The following is a 16,757-nucleotide window of genomic DNA, read 5'->3' as shown; positions in this document are numbered from 1 at the left end:
GACACAGAATCTGAGGCAGGCTCCGGGCTCTAAGCTGTCAGCACAGAGCCCGATGCGAGGCTCGAACTCACGAACCGCGAGATCATGACCCGAGCCGAAGTCAGATGCTTAACTGACTGAGCCACCCAGGTACCCCTCTGTCTCTCCTTTCTGCCCCTTCCTCACTTGTGCTCTGTCTCTCTCAAAATAAATTAAAAAATTTTTTTAAATTGATAGCAATGCTTCACATATATGCTCAGCTTTTGTGTGAGGGGTATAAAATATGCATATAATATAACAATTGTTAATTTCTTCTTTTAATTTGTAAAAATTAAAAAAAATTTTTTTTAGAGAGCAAGAGAGTGCACAATTGAGGGAAGAGGGGCTGAGGGAGAGAGAGAAAGAATGTCAAGCAGGCTTCGTGCCCAGCAGTGGAACCGGACCCAGGGCTTGATCCCAACACCCTGGGATCATGACCTGAGTCAAAAATCAAGAGTTGAACACTTAACTGGGGTGCCTGGTGGCTCAGTCAGTTACATGTCTGATTCTTGATTTTGGCTCAGGTCATGATCTCAAGGTTCCTGAGTTCAAGCCTCGAGTTAGGCTCTCAGATCCCAGCAGAGCCTGCTTGGGATTCTCCGTCTCCCTGGGATTCTCCGTCTCCCTCTCTCTGGCCCTCCCCTGCTCATGTTTTCTCTCTCTCTCTCTCTCAAAATAAATAAACATAAAAAAAAAAAAAAAAAGTCAAACACCTTACTGACTGAGCCACCCACCCAGGCGCCCCTCATCTCAATTTACTGATGTTAGAATTCGATAATATTTGCAGCCCCTGAGTCCTAATGCTTCTTCTTGCAGCCAATAAATAAAATGCAACAATGGCAAACTGAAGTCAGAAAAGCTTTCAAGTTATATAGCTAGCTTACAAAATGATAATGACATGGGAACGACAAAGCTGGAGGGAAAAGACAAGGGGCTCATGACACTGTAGTACGGGGAGTTGAAAAGCATAGGTGTCCCAACTTCTTGCCCTGTTGTCCTTCCCGTAGAAGGGATAGGAGCTTGGCACCAGGGCTGAGGCCCTCTGCCAGCATTTCTGAGGAGCGGGAGGCTGGTGAAAGCGAAGCACGTAAGAACTATTCGGGTGAACAGCATCCTCTGAAAGTCCCTTGTCCCTCCCAAATTAGACACCCTCTTTAACAAGTGAACAGAGGACTGCCTGGAAGTTCTTCAGGGGGAGAAAAAGGAAAGACCCGGAGGCTTTGTGTCTGGGTTTCTTTTCTCAAAAAAAAAAAAAAAAAAAAAAAAAAGCCAAAGGGGCGCCTGGGTGGCTCAGTCAGCTAAGGGTCCGACTTCTGCTCAGGTCATGATCTCACAGGTTTGTGAGTTCCAGTCCCACATCAGGCTCTCGGCTGATCCCTTCAGATCCTTGGTCTCCCTCTCTCTCTGCCCCTCCCCCATTCCCACTCTGTCTCAAAGATAACTAAACATTTATAAAAAATAAATAAAAATAAAAAAGAGAAAGGGCACCTGGGTGGCTCAGGCAGTCAAGCGTCCGACTTCGACTCAGGTCATGATCTCATAGTTCGTGGGTTCGAGCCCCGTGTCAGGCTCTGTGCTGACAGCTCAGAGTCTGCAGCCTGCTTCGGATTCTGTGTCTCCCTCTCTCTCTGCCCCTCTCCCACTCACACTCTGTCTCTGTCTCTCTCTCTCAAAAATAAATAAACATTAAAACAAATTTTTTTAAATAAATAAATAATAAAAAAGAGAAGCCAAGGCAGAAGGTTAATGAAACAGGGGCAAAGACACAAGGCATTCCTCTGATCTCTGGACTGGGTTTCCAAAGCTGAAATAGAAAGTTCCACTCGGAGGGGCGCCTGGGTGGCGTAGTCGGTTAAGCGTCCGACTTCAGCCAGGTCACGATCTCGCGGTCCGGGAGTTCGAGCCCCGCGTCAGGCTCTGGGCTGATGGCTCAGAGCCTAGAGCCTGTTTCCGATTCTGTGTCTCCCTCTCTCTCTGCCCCTCCCCCGTTCATGCTCTGTCTCTCTCTGTCCCAAAAATAAATAAACGTTAAAAAAAATTTTTTTTAAAAAAAAAGAAAGTTCCACTCGGGCTGTGCCTCTCACCAGCATTATCTACTGCGCGTTCTGCCGAGCCTTACCAAAAAAAGAAAAGCCTTTCCTGAAATCTCACCTTTTAGCAAACCTGGGAATGCTGACAATATTTGCTACTCTCCTCTGATCGGCCTGATTGACTAGTCAACCAGTTACCTCCCTGGTTCCAGTATCTTCACTCAAACCTCCAATGTTGGAAATTCACCGGCCAATCCTGAGCTCTTCCCGTCAGAACCCCGTCCCGCACGCCGCTCCTCAGCGGGCTCTCACATTCTCAAAGTCATTCAACGTTTTCCACTAAGCTGTCCAATAACTGCTCGCAGACGCAGGATTCGACCCCTGGGAGCATCGATTCTCCGCTGTGCAATTTCACGAACTAAGGTGGAAAGGAAGGCAAGTGCAGGCGGTGCGGGGAGAGAAGGGGCAAAGCGAGGGGCAGTTCCGCGCACAGGCGCGGGGCCCGCAGCGACCACTGGTCCCCAGGCCGTTGCTGGTCCCAGGTGCCAGGCAGCTCGTCCCCCACCCCGCTCATCGGGCATCCAGGCCCGAATCCGGGGCAGATGGCCTGGGATGCGGTGGAAACACTTCTTGACCCAAGGCGCCGTCGAGAACTGAGTGGGCGCAAAGGGGGACAACACCTGCGGGGCTGGGAGGCCGGGGTGGGGCCGGCGGGTGAGCCAGGCAGCGGAGGGAGTCCATTAATTGTGTTTGGGAGGATTTCGACAACAGCCGCCTTCCCCTCTCCTTTACCAGGCTTGGCCTCTCTTTGGAATACTTTTCACGACCCACCCTGTATTTTGGATCTCTGGTTTGTCGTCCCTACCCACCAGAATATTTGCTCCCTGAGGGCAACGCGTTTATTTTGCCTGCGGCTCTGTTGCCCAGCCCGAAACCAACCTGGCACAGTTGAATGGAAAACATTCTCAAACCGGAGAACCTACCCGGGGGGGAAAAAGGTGGGCTCCACAGATTAAAAAAAAAAAAAAGTAGAGCCAAGATTCTGACACCATCCGTTCACACCCCCCGGGGCAGATTAGACTCATCCGATTTTAAAGACTTTCCTCCTCCTCCGGCCTCCAGCAGATTAAGCCATTGCGCTGTCTAACATTTCCCCTTTGCAGAAATGAGTCCAGGGACTGGGGGGTTCTGGGCTGTTAAGAGATTAATTTATGCAGGCAGTCCATGTGGGGAGGTGGCTGGGACGCTGCTGTGGCGCAGGGTGGCAGCAGGTGCTTGGCGGGGCTTGGGATGCTGGCCCCTGGCGCCTGAAGGAGGGACCAGCGCTCGGCCCGGCCTGCCTGACTCCTGGACTCCGGCGCGACGTCCACTGCGGCGCGTGGCCGAGGGGCAGCGGGCGTCCGGCGCCTGGAGTCAGGCCCGGCAGATCGTTCTGGCCCCAAGTTAGACATCGATATGCTGGTTTCACTTTTGAGGCTAGAAAATGCAAGAGACGTTTGTGTGATTAAGGTTCCTCCAGAAGTGAAACATACAGATTCCTCTGTGACTGATAGTGGAACTTGCTTGCACGAGACGCTCACATGCCATCGCCGACTACATGGTGAAAATGTAAAATACCCGAGACGTAAAAGTGGACCTCCTGTTAAGATAGAAAGGAAGGACGATGATGACTGGCTCTGTGTGGACTTTGGCAGCATGGTGATTCACTGGATGCCTCCAGAAAGCAGAAACCTGTAAATTAGAGAAATCAGGGACCCTGCCTTCTTATGATGACCGCTTAGCTCAGATAGCCCTTGAGACGTTACCTGAAGACTTCATTCTTGGGATGAAAGATGACACTTCATCCCTGACTCCAGTGGAGTTCAAATGTGAATAAAATTATATGGACTGCTTTAGTAAAAACAAAAACAAAAACACGTCGTGAACTTATGCATATTAAAACGTGTCAAGAGTTTATTTGAGCAAAATCAATTTGAATAGGCCAGCATCCAATCTAGCAGATAGAAAGAAACTCCAAGGGGCTGTGCAACATGAAAGATTTTTAAGGCAGAAAGGAGCGGGAACTAAGCCATTATACGTGGGCAAAAAGCAGGCTGGTTATGGCAAGGTTACGTCACTTTAGAGGATGGCAGGGGTCGATCAGATTATCTAACTAGTGCTGATCAGGTGATCCCTGAATGACTGGCTTAAGATTCCATTTCTAGGAGAGCCAAACTGTAATTAATTCTTGGTCTGGTGATGTGGGGCTTAGCAAAGGGATTCCACTTGGGGACTGTTACCTTGTTTTTAAGAATGCAATGTCGGGGCGCCTGGGTGGCTTGGTTGGTTGAGCGTCCGACTTCGGCTCAGGTCATGATCTCACGGTCCGTGAGTTCGAGCCCCGCGTCCGGCTCTGTGCTGACAGCTCCGAGCCTGGAGCCTGTTTCGGATTCTGTGTCTCCCTCTCTCTCTGCCCCTCCCCTGTTCATGCTCTGTCTCTCTCTGTCTCAAAAATAAATAAATGTTAAAAAAAAAAAAAAAAAAAAGAATGCAATGTCGACATAGTTTAACAATGCAGCTCCCCCTTATAGACTTTCCCTTCGCTTTCCTGTCTTGCCCCCGGAGGCACCCACCCTCCTGCCTCTTCTGGTTTGAGGAACTTTGCTTAATTACATTTCTCCTTCGAAGCACCTGGGTGGCTCAGTTGGTTAAGCCTCCCACTTCTGCTGATAGCACCAAGCCTGCTTCGGATCCTCTGTCCCCCTCACTCCCTGCCTCTCCCCAGCTTGCACGTTCTCTCTCTCAAAAATAAACAATAAAAAAATTATATTGCCTCTTCAAAGGCTGGAAATTAATACAAAGAATCTGAAATTTCCTCTTATCAAGAAAGGGGAAAACAAAAGGGGGTTACTTGGCCTGTCTTCCTGTTAATTTTCTCCCCTGGTCTTTCGTGAGTACTCTAGTTCAGGGTAAACTTCTGTGGTCAGTCCGTGGAGCTCTAGCCACAGCTTGAAGTTTCCTCCTAGATCTCTGAGTCTGGAAAGAAAGGTGACAGTTAAGGCTTCCAAATGGCTTTAAGAGGATCTGAAAAGAAATTCAGATCAATTAGAGCCAGACTTCCAAAAAAAGGGTAGGTGGAACTGACTTGGAAAGTCAATGCTTACCTCCTTTGAGCCTATCAAATAAGCCTATCTGGCAGCCATTTAAAAATAAATGAACCATTGACGGAGAGAATCAGGTGGGTGGCATCGAAATTGAATTAGAACAGATATGCTTCCAATTTCAATTCTCTCACAAAAACTACAGCTTCTACGATTTTACTGGAAAATCTAAAGAGCCTGTCTTTTCTAGTGGTATCTCTTCAGGCTTGCCTAAAAACCTCCCTGCTGTGCAAGCTAGACCTGAGTGTTGGAGGACAGAAGGAAAAATAATGGCAGTCTTCCCCAACACATAGAAAAAGTTTGAGCTCCTTGGACTGTTTCCTTAAAGGTTTTCCTGTCAACCACTCTGTCCACCTCCTGGGTCCGTCCTCCTTTGTCTTCTACTGAGGGTAGCAGAGAACAACATGAAGAAACAAGTACAAAGCACTAAGGTACTAGAAAAGGAAATCATGTGCAGCTTATATGTGAGTTCTCGAGTTCTGATGCACAAAGTAGTGATTATAGTATTATAATCTTCAAAATACAAAGTATATAATCTTTGTATTATAAACTTCAAAAGTTGCTAAGAGACTAGATCTTTTTTTAAATGTTTATTTATTTTTGAGAGAGAGAGGGGGCAGGGAGGAGCTGAGAGAGAGAGAGAGAGAGAGAGAGAGAGAGAGAGAGAGAAGGAAACACACTCCAGGCTCCCAGCTGCCAGCACAGAGCCCAACACGGGGCTCGAACTCACGAACTGCGAGATCATGACCTGAGCCAGTTAGATGCTTAAGCGACTGAGTCACCCAGGCACCCTGTTTGTCTCCTCATTTCAAAATAGCAAGCTTACGATGATACTTCTTTATTTTTATTTTTGTTTTTTGGTGTTAGGCATGAGTATCAAATTCCGACACACAGATTTAGTCCTTTCTTGTCCCGTACCTCACACTCACATATTTCCAATCTCCTCATTCTTCTGATTCGGTTATTTTCTGTTTTAGTTAGGTCAACATTCCTGTTAAAAGGTACAACATGCATTTGAAGTGTTATTTGAGAATATTCGATTCTGCAATAGAGGGAGAGAAGAAATAGGATGGAGATACTTTTAAATGTTAAGCCCGGCTGTAAATTAGTACTTAGGAGATAACTCATAGTTAAGTGTGGATACTCACTAAATAAGTAGCACATGAGGTATTCGTAGAGTTCATTGGGTGTTTAAAAAAACAGTAAGTTATTATTTTTGTAATATATTTTTGATTTTTAATGTTTATTTTTTTTTAATTTTTTTTAACGTTTATTTATTTTGGGGACAGAGAGAGACAGAGCATGAACTGGGGAGGGGCAGAGAGAGAGAGGGAGACACAGAATCGGAAGCAGGCTCCAGGCTCCGAGCCATCAGCCCAGAGCCTGACGCGGGGCTGGAACTCACGGAAGGTGAGATCGTGACCTGAGCTGACGTCGGGACGCTTAACCGACTGAGCCACCCAGGCGCCCCTGTTTATTTATTTTTGAGAGACAGGGGATTTATTTACTCTGCGAGCAGGGGAGGGTCAGAGAGAGAGAGGGTGACACAGAATCCAAAGCAGGCTCCAGGCTCTAAGCTGTCGGCACAGAGCCCAACGCGGGGCTCCAAGTCACCAACAGCGAGATCATGACCCAAGCGGAAGTCAGTCGCCCAACCCTCCGAGCCACCCAGGCGCCCCCAAGTATACAGTAAGTTAAAATATAAATATATACAGTAAGTCAAATAGCAACCAATAAGATTTAAAAAAACAGTTATTACTTGCAGAAAGAAAAGTAGGGAAAGAACAAGCTATGATCATATCACCTGCGGACTGGCAACTGCCTGATCCCTAAATCAGCCACCGGTTAGTGGCACCCACTTTTATCCCGTTGCGGTCTGCCTTTAAAATGCAAATAAAATTCATGGTTGCTCACCAGGCTACTCGGCAAGCTATAGCTATGGCCAGGCCTATTTCACTGGTGGAATCAGTGTACGTTATTGGTACCTAACACCTGCTCCTTCCGCACTTTCCTGAAACCTCCACTCTGGTTCTCATGACCACCCCGTCAAAGCGGAAGGAGGAGCGGTAGAGAGACAAACATACAAACACGGTGTGGGGAACGAAGCAGCTTTCCTTGACCCCGTGAAGGTCCCTGGCTGGGTCTCAAAATTAAACTGACCAAGGCAGATTAGCAGGAGAAAAGCACACACATTTACTCATCGCAAGTTTTCCTTACAGGAGCCTCCAGGAGGAAATGAAGACCTGAAGGAAGAGTTAAACCTGAGCGTTTTTATGCTAGGTTGGAGGAAGAGGAGACGGTCGTGGGGGGGAAATTTAGCAGGCGATGAAGACGTTCCCTTCCAGGTGTGGGAAGAGCACCTCTCAGCTTGAAATTGTCAATATGCCAAGACGTCATATTTTATGTGTTCATTTTTTTAAGTTTATTTATTTTATTTTTTTAAAGTTTATTCATTTTTGAGAGAGAGAGACGGAGCATGAGCGGGGAAGGGGCAGAGAGAGAGGGAGACACAGAATCTGAAGGAGGCTCCAGGATCCGAGCTGTAAGCACCGAGGGAGGGGGGGGGGGTTGGGGGCTTCAAACTCAGGAACCAGGAGATCATGATCTGAGCCGAAGTCAGATGGTTACACCGATTGAGCCACTCAGGCATCCCTAAAGTTTATTTATGTATTTTGAGAGAGAGAGCGCGCATGAGCAGGGGAGGGGCAGAAAGAGTGGGGGAGAGAAAATTCCAAGCAGGCTCTGAACTGCCAGCAAGGAGCCCAACCTGGGGCTCTAACTCCCAAACTCACATAGGTGGCTTAACCAGCTGGGCCACCCAGGAGCCCCAAGATGTCATATTTTAGGGGAGCGTGTATGAACCCTATCAACTGCATATCCCATAACTTCGGAATTAAGATCCATTCATCTAGATTGTATCCTATTTCTAAAAAACAAAATTCAGGGGAGTAAATTTTAAAGATCTTATTGGCTTTGTTCAACGATTCATGAATTGGGCAGCATCCAGTATAGCAAATAGAAAGAAATTCTAAAGAGCTACACAAGAAAAGAGAGTTTATAGGCAGAAAGGAGCAGGATTCAGGAAGTTGTTCTAGGCAAGAAAGCAGATTGGTTATTGCAAGGGTACTTTCCTTTAGGGCATGGCAGGGGTCTATTAGTTGCACAGATTACCTAACTAGTATTGATGTGGAGATTCTGATTAACTGGTTTCAAATTGCATGCTGGGAGAGCCAACATTGTAATTCAATTCAATTTCAATTTGGTGACATGGAGCTTAGCATGAGCGACTCCATTTTGGGCCTCTCGTCTTGTTTTTAACGTTCTGTCTGCCCCTTCCTTTTGCTTTGCTTTTTTGCTGTGCTCGTTAAATTGACTTAAAAAAACTGCCAAGATAGGAGTGTTTTGATTTTTAATTAAAAAAAATTTTTAATGAGCTTTTTAGTATGGTCTGTGAGCCTGTTTCATGACCTTAGGAATACTTACCTGGTAGTGTTCTCTTATCAAATTAATTTGCCACAAGACTAAGGAAACTATGCCAGTGGTGACATTTTTTGAGAAACTGAATGTTTGAGGATGTTCCACACTGGCTCAGTCGTTTGACTAATGCAGAATTCTAGGTTGGAAAGCATTTTCCTTCAGAATTTGGAAGGGATTTCTCCACTATCCTCTAGCCTTCGGTGTTGTTGTTGAAGAATCTGAAGCCATTATACTTCCTGATCTTAAATTTTCATTTTCTTATACCTCTTCTCCTATTTTACATCTGTTTGTGGTTCTGCTTTAATTATTGAGGGAATATCTTTGATTTCTTCTTCAAACCATGTTTTTTTTTAGTTTCTAACATCAAATTTCTCACTTCCAGGTATTCTATTTTTGCTGTTTTCCTTCTTTAAAAAGGGCATCCTGTTTATATGTTATATAGCATTATACGTTATACGATTCTTTTTTTAATTATTTTTAAGTAATCTCTGCAGCCAGTGTGGGGCTTGACCTCACGACCCTGTGATCAAGAGCTCCATACTCTTCTAAGCCAGCCAGGTGCCCCTGTTATATGATTTCTTATCTCTGGAGAAATTAGGGATATTTTCCTTGATGTATGCTTTTACGGTCTTTTTTTATTCTCCAAGTTGCTTTAGTCTGTTTGGCTTTTTACCTCATCTTTCATACTATAAAGAAAAAAAAAGCATGTTAAATAGAAATGTGTCATAATTTTGAAAGATTTTTTTTTTTTAATGTTTATTTGTTTTTGAGAGAGAGGCAGAGAGTGAGCAAGGGAAGGGCAGAGAGAGGGAGACACAGAATCCAAAGCAGGCTCCAGGCTCTGAGCTGTCAGCACAGAGCCTGACATGGGACTCGAACTCTTGAGCCACGAGATCATGACCTGAGCTGAACTCGGTCGTTTAACCAACTGAGCCACCCAGGTGTCCCCTGAAAGATTTTTTTAATCTCGGGGCACCTGGGTGGCTTAGTTGGTTAAGCATCTGACTTGGTTTTGGCTCAGGTCATGATCTCAGGGTTTGTGAGTTCAAGCCCCATAATGGGCTCTGCACTAACAGTGAGAGTCTGCTTGGGATTCTCTCTCTTCCTCTCTCTCTGTCTCTCCCCTTCTCAGGCTCGTGCCTTCTCTCTCTCTCTCATAAATAAATAAGACTTTTTTTAAAAAAAAATCTGATTGTTTAAAGCATATTTTGGGAGGGTGTTTCCCCAACTATCCCGTCTCTCCGTATTTTTACTTTCCTTTGCTTTTATCTCAGCTTCTGTCATGTTGAAGCAAACTGAACCTCCACCATTCATATCCTGCACCTTCTTGCAGCCAAGGCTCTCTCCCCTTTGTCCTAAACCTGGATTTCTTGGGAGTCTATACCGGCCTTTTTCACTGTCTTCTTAATCTTATACCTCCTGTAATCTGATTTTTGCCCTCACCTCTCCCAACGGAATTTTGAGAGACTGCCATGGGGCCAGTATCCAGGGCAAGGGAGGAAACAGCCGAGAACAACAGGCGTGGAGAATCAAGAATGCCATTAAGCAGAACTTCTCAAACGTTAGCACACCTCAGAATCACTACATCGATGATGGCTGGGCCGTGGTCTTTGATTCAGTACATGTGGGTTGGAGCTCGGTGCTTTCTAATCATATCTAACAAGTTACCAGGCGCTGTTGATGCTGGCTATCTGGAGGCTGCACTTTTCCAGAAACACTTGAATAAAGTATTGTGACCTAACATGTACTTAGGGCTGTTCCTCATCTCCTATACAAATATTTCTTGATCAGAACCTCGACTTGCTTTTTTACTAAAAACAAGCAAGATTGCTTTTGAGTATTTTCTTATGATTTCCAGCTAAAAGGGGAGTGGGGGAAGCTGCACATTGAGGCGGGGGAGAGGGTGGGACAGCTAGGGACTGTCCTCAAGCAGAAAATCAGCAGTTAATATTGGTGCTCTTGGCCAGAGTTCAGCACAAATGGGGGGAGGCAGGAAGGGGATTTATAAATTTAGTTAATTTCAGCTGCTCACAAATGTTAAATGCGATTCAACTAATAGTCTATAAAACAAAGTAAAATTACAGGGACCCCTGGGTGGCTCAGTAGGTTGAGTGTCTGACTTTGGCTCAGGTCACGATCTGACTGTTCGTGAGTTCGAGCCCCAATTCAGGCTTGCCTTTTTGTCAGTGCAGAGTTCTCTTGGATCTGCTCCCCCCCCCCCCCGCCCCGCCCCTCCCCTGCTGGCGTGCTCAGGCTCTCTCTCTACCTCTCTCAAAAATAAACAAACAAAAAAAGCGATCCAAGATACACATCCATAAAATATCAAGCTAGTAAAGTGTTTATAACAGACACTTTATTTCTCCTCTACTTTCCCTTACCAACAACCCCAGGTTTAAGATGCGAGGCAAGGAAAACTTGAAGGAAACTTCCTCAGTCAGTTTAATTGGGAATTAATCAGCGGTTGGGAGGAAAAGCACCCTTCACCTCTCTGCACGAGAATACCTTAAAGCCCAGTTCACAAACCAGGAGCCATCTCCCGAAGTAGTTTGAAAAAAAAAAACAAACAAAAAAAGATTTTTAAGGCAACCTTAGGGAGACACAACCTGAGGTTCTTGTAAAAATTTCCAGCCTACATGACAGAGTATGATTGTTTTAATGCAGAGCAGATGAAGAATTAGCCTCTTATTCCACTAATAGGATGACGCCCACTCACCTTACCCTTTAACCATTAGCATTTACATTAAAATAGGCTCGCTGATTGGCTTATCTGTAGTTTTAAGAGGAAACCAGATCGAAACTTTGAGGTTTGTTCTTTTTCTCTCGCCACGGTTTGTTGGAGCCTCGGTTTTTCTCGCCCTTTCTGGGCGATCTCGTTCTTTCCAGGCTACTTGGCAGCTAGTTGAGCCCATTACTTTCCACTGGAATCCAAAGGTCTAGAAGGACTGAGACTTGGCTTTCGATGGATTCGCCAACGAAGCTTTACCCATCCTGTGGCCCAGAACCTTCTCAGATGGCCAGTGAAGAAAATTCCCAGGGAGGCTCAGGTAAGCCAGATAGTGCCTTTCCGGAACACACAGGAATGCAGAGAAGTAAACCACTTCCCTGCGGGAGGGCCACGTTGTGTATGTAGGTCCCTCTGGTGAAGAAACGGGAAGAGCTAGAAGCTGGGGAAGGGGTGTCGAGAACTGCATTGCTTGCTTACTGGGCTCAGGAATACTTCAATCCTTTCTGCCCAGTTTCTGGGGAAAAGCAATCCAGAATACTCCTAGGCCGTGCCTGAAAATGTCTGCCTATCCGCAATACGTGTCAGGAATGGTAAAAAGGAAAGAAAGAAAAAAAAAACCCAAACATTAGAAGCCTAAACTCCCAAGGTAACCTATGGGCTTTTTAAATCTCCCCAACCTTTTCTGACTTGGTTTTCCAGCTAAATTTCCCCTTTAGGAATGTTAATAAACAGGGAAATGGCTTTGCGGAGGAAATTGAAGGAGGGGGCCCATCATTTAAAGCCAGCGAGTGTAATGTAAATTAGTAGGATGCATTCTGGAGGGCTTTCTTGGGAACGCTGCTCCAGGGATAGTGCTAATTAGGCCCTCTCCTTCCTGGGTTCTTCTCCTACCAGAGAAGCTCTTGGAGCTCCACCCAATCCCAGGCTTGGCCTTGGAGAACCAGACCCTTGGGATTTGAAACCTTATTACCCTAATGGTGGGGCTGGATGGCGTAGGGGATGGTGGTAGGTGGGCCCCAGCTGGAAGGGAAGCCTGACATTTTATATTCTATCATCAGCATCCCCTGCCAGGCACCACTCTCCTCCCCTCCCCCTCACCAGTCCACACCGCCACCCCACCCTGCGTCTTTGAGGGAAGAGCCTGAGTGGACATATACAAGGGGTGAAATTAATGAAGACATTTGTAAGGTCTATTCGATCCGATCTTTGCTTTTCCTCAAATCTGCCATAGACCCTGACGGTTCTGCAGCTAGGGATCTTTATTTACATGTGCACAAGTCCCTAGAAGTCAGATGGAAACTGGCTTTTATATTTAATGCTTTCACACAGGAAAGATTAAGGTTAACTGCCTTCTATGAGATGGGAGTGCGTGTGGGGTATGCATCATGGTTCGGAAAGAGGCAAGTGAGTGGCTGATTTCCCAAAACAAATGAGTTTGAGTGGAGAGAACACCACGAAAAGGCTGGGTAGGAGTGAAGGGGGGAACAGCCTGTTGACTTCTAGTTCTGCTTAAGGAGAGAGACTGTTACATTTCGGTTACTTTGTCTATTTCACTGGGTGAGTGTTTTCTCCTACCCACCCTCCCCTAGGAAAATTTAAGAGGTTTTTTATAATTATCAAGGTGAACTGCTGAAACTTGTTTACTAATTTTGACTCGCATTAATGCTTTGCTTCCCCTCCCCACCCTGCTATTAAAAATTCACACACATGAAAATAGGAGAACTGCCAATACCTGATTTCTGTCCCATATTTTTTCCCAGTTGGAATCCTATACATAAGGTATCTTTTGACACCGGGGGAAAAAAAATCTAACCTCAGAACTGCCGATAAGAGGAAGAGGGGGAAATTCTGAGAATGAACCCTTTTCCATTATAGCGGGTTCTTATTTATTTATTTATTTTTTAGCTTTTTTAAGTTGATTTATTTCAAGAGGCAGAGGGAGCAGGGGAGGGGCAGAGAAGGAGAGCAAGAATCCCAAGCGGGCTCCCCACTGTTAGCACAGAACCCAATGTAGGGCTCAAACTCCACGGAACTTGAGATCACGACCTGAGCCGAAACCAACTCTTGGAATCAGATGCTTAATTTACTGAGCTACCAGGTGCCCTCTATCACAGTGGATTCTTTTTAATTTTTGTTTTGTTTGTTTAACATTTATTCATTTTTGAAAGGCAGAGAGAGACAGAGCACACGAATGGGGAGGGGGAGACAGTGAGGGAGACACAGAAACAGAAGCAGGCTCCAGGCTCCGAGCTATCAGCACAGAGCCCGATGCGGGGCTCGAACTCACGGACCGAGAGATCATGACCTGAGCCGAAGTCAGCCACTTAACCGACTGAGCCGCCCAGGCACCCCTATCACAGTGGATTCTTAAGCACATTTTCAAATGTATGCTCTCACCATTTGAAGTGTGTTACACTAGCACAGTAGGTAATGTCTATGTGTGATCTTAACCCTGAAGAACCTCCCAATGTTTATTGTTAACCTGTTTTAACAGGCACACCTACTTTGAGCAAGAGACAAGTGACTTCTGGATATTGCAATTCACCCTAATGGATCTTAACTTTCTTTTGTCTTTCAGCTGCCTCTCAAACCATCTCCGAAGTATTAATAAAGAACCTTAGTCAATTGACTCTCGACCCTAGTATCAAACTTCCTTCCCCTCTACCAGAATATCCACCCCAACAGCAGGACACAGAGACGAAACCCCAGGGACTTGTGGACCGAATACTCAGCAACAGGAGGAGGGGTGGAGTAAGGACTTTGTTAACTGCTCGGAAAGAAAGGATGGAAAGGCTGATGTGGTTTATTAAAAATCATCGCTACTTCAACCAGCGTGCCACGGTAGGTTCATGTGATCTGGGCCGACAGCACTGCCTAACTCTGGGCACCCAATGTCAATTAGGATGTTAAGAATGATGAGCAGCGGTCACTCATGAGTGCAGGATGTGAATAACACTTGTGTTTTTAAGATTCTTTAACTTTTAGATCACCTGGGTGGCTCAGTGGGTTAAGCATCTTGACTCTTGATTTCGGCTCGGGTCCTGAGTTCGAGCCCCACATTGGGCTCTATGCTGACCAGCCTAGAGCCTGCTTGGGATTCTGCCTCTCTCTCTGACCCTCAGCCACTCGCTCTCTCAAAAATATTTTCATTTATTTTTTATTTATTTATTTTAATGTTTATTTATTTTTGAGACAGAGAGAGAGACAGAGCATGAACGGGGGAGGGTCAGAGAGAGGGAGACACAGAATCCGAAACAGGCTCCAGGCTCTGAGCTGTCAGCACAGAGCCCGATGTGGGGCTCGAACTCACGGACCACGAGATCATGACCTGAGCCAAAGTCGGCCGCTCAACCAACTGAGCCACCCAGGTGCCCCTCAAAAATATTTTTAAAAACTAAGATTCTCCAACTTTTGTCTTATGGTAGATGTACAATGTACTCTGTAGTAAGAGGGCAATAACATGAGTACAGAGTCTAGGAGGACTTAACATTTAAGGCATTCAGAGAATGACCTTAGAATATATTTTTGACGCTCAGATGTTACAATTACAAAATGATCTGCAATCTGGCATTCTTTAGTACCCATACATTTCAATCTTGCCTCCTCTTTGCCCCACAAGTGTATTTCAAAGGCTATTCTAATAACCAGTCCTAGATTTGAGGGTTGTTACAGTTCAATTAGTGGTGCGATTAATCCATTTTATTTAAATTAATGCAATTCATCTCTCTTTTTTTTTTCCAGGATGAATCCAGAGTAGAAAGATTTAGATGTAGATGTCATTATTGCCTGTATCATAGACCTCCCGAGGATACCAGCATGGAGAATAATTATGACATGGAGTCTATGTAAACATAAACCTTATTATATGGTGTTTTCCTTGCTAGTAATTTTAGAATCATGCAGCACCTTGGGAAGGCTGCTCTATTATAGACAAAGTATAATATTTTGATAATCTATATTAGCTCTGTCTTTTCTACCTTGATAACAATAATTTGTGAGGAATCCGGTGTTTTGCATTTGAGTGACCTCAATATACTTTAGTTCCACTTTTTGATATGACCCAAGGAAACACTAGTGGGTTTTGAGTGTAGCCTGGGTGTTTGAGAAACCTGAAGTCATGAAGATCGGTTAACCTAACATGGGGCTCCTGGATGACTCAGTTGGGTTAAGCATCCGACTAGACCTCTGAAGAGTAGGGTTCTGTGCTGGCAGCTGGGAGGCTGGAGCCTGCTTCAGATTCTGTGTGTGTGTGCGTATTTCTCTCTGCCCTTCCCCCACTCATGCTCTCGAATAAAAACATTAAAAAAAAACCCTAACATCAAATTGAAAGCCACGTAACTTGTGCAGGGAGGAATACATAGAGAATATTGGGTGGTTTGGCTGGAGAGCATAATTATAATTATGGCAGGGTGCATAGGCTAGGTTTTCTGGTTTTCAAAAATTAGAGTTGTAATAAAAGTTTTTTGTGGTTGTTCAATTTTCAGTAGCAAATGTGTATGCAGAGGATCTTATTAAAATTGAGGCTTATTTGAATACGTTTCAAAGAGTCTTGTTTTTTTTTTTTAATGTGTTTTTGCCAGCTGTGTGTTGAGTGAACGATGACATTCCTAGAATGTCCACACTTGGCATTCTAATAACGTGTGATACTGTCTTGGGAAGGAACTTCACACATTTGGGTGAGGTTAGGAAGCAAGGACACATACTTGTACATCCAACTTCTGGAAGAGATCTCAAAAGAAATGGGAGGGCGCTGGAAGGGAAGTGTGGAACATGTGTTCCAAATGCTTTGATCACTGAAATGAATTAGGTACCTAAGCGAAGCTACTAGAGACCTGGGGTGAAGAAATCTATGCCATGCTGATAAGTACACAGGTAAGGAACAATAATCTCGTCTTCAGTATGGAGTGGAGGCAGAAACAAAGCATAAACTTGGGAGGATTGGTTGTAACATGGCAAGTTCAACAGTGATAAGAGAGGGATATTAAATGTTAACATCTCACTGCCAAATAAGGTCTTCAGAAATTATTCTAAGAACTAGTCAAACTATTATAGCCTACCAACATGGATAAGTGCGGGACTGTCTTAAAGTTTTATCAAACTTGTAATAAAATTAAGCATGTTTTAGTACTTTTTTTTTTAACGTTTTATTATTGAGAGACAGAGTATGAGCATGGGAGGGGCAGAGAGAGGTGGAGACAGGGAATCTGAAGATGGTTCCGGGGTCTGAGCTGTCAGCACAGAAGCTGACGCGGGGCTTGAACCCACAGACCGCTAGATCGTGACCTGAGCCAAAGTCGGACGCTCAACCAACTGAGCCACCCAGGTGCCCCCAGGTTTGAATAGCTTTACAATCTCAACTACATAGGG

General features: G+C 45.1%; 1 protein-coding gene and 1 pseudogene across 1 annotated transcript; both read left to right on the top strand.

Annotated features, from left to right (window-relative positions):
• Nucleotides 1-2,650: 2,650 nt before the first annotated feature.
• LOC123591778 lies at nt 2,651-3,924 on the top strand (annotated as a pseudogene).
• Nucleotides 3,925-11,320: 7,396 nt separating this feature from the next.
• Nucleotides 11,321-15,260, top strand: DPPA3 (developmental pluripotency associated 3). The gene is made up of 3 exons (XM_045463084.1): nt 11,321-11,709; nt 13,969-14,231; nt 15,132-15,260. Exons 1-3 carry the CDS (start codon nt 11,625-11,627, stop codon nt 15,237-15,239), a joined length of 456 nt encoding a protein of 151 aa, XP_045319040.1. The 5' UTR covers nt 11,321-11,624; the 3' UTR covers nt 15,240-15,260.
• The last annotated feature ends 1,497 nt before the right edge of the window (nt 15,261-16,757 follow it).

The sequence above is a fragment of the Leopardus geoffroyi genome, chromosome B4, assembly GCF_018350155.1.
Source record: "Leopardus geoffroyi isolate Oge1 chromosome B4, O.geoffroyi_Oge1_pat1.0, whole genome shotgun sequence".
Taxonomy (NCBI): domain Eukaryota; kingdom Metazoa; phylum Chordata; class Mammalia; order Carnivora; family Felidae; genus Leopardus; species Leopardus geoffroyi.
This window is presented reverse-complemented; position numbering and strand designations above follow the sequence as displayed.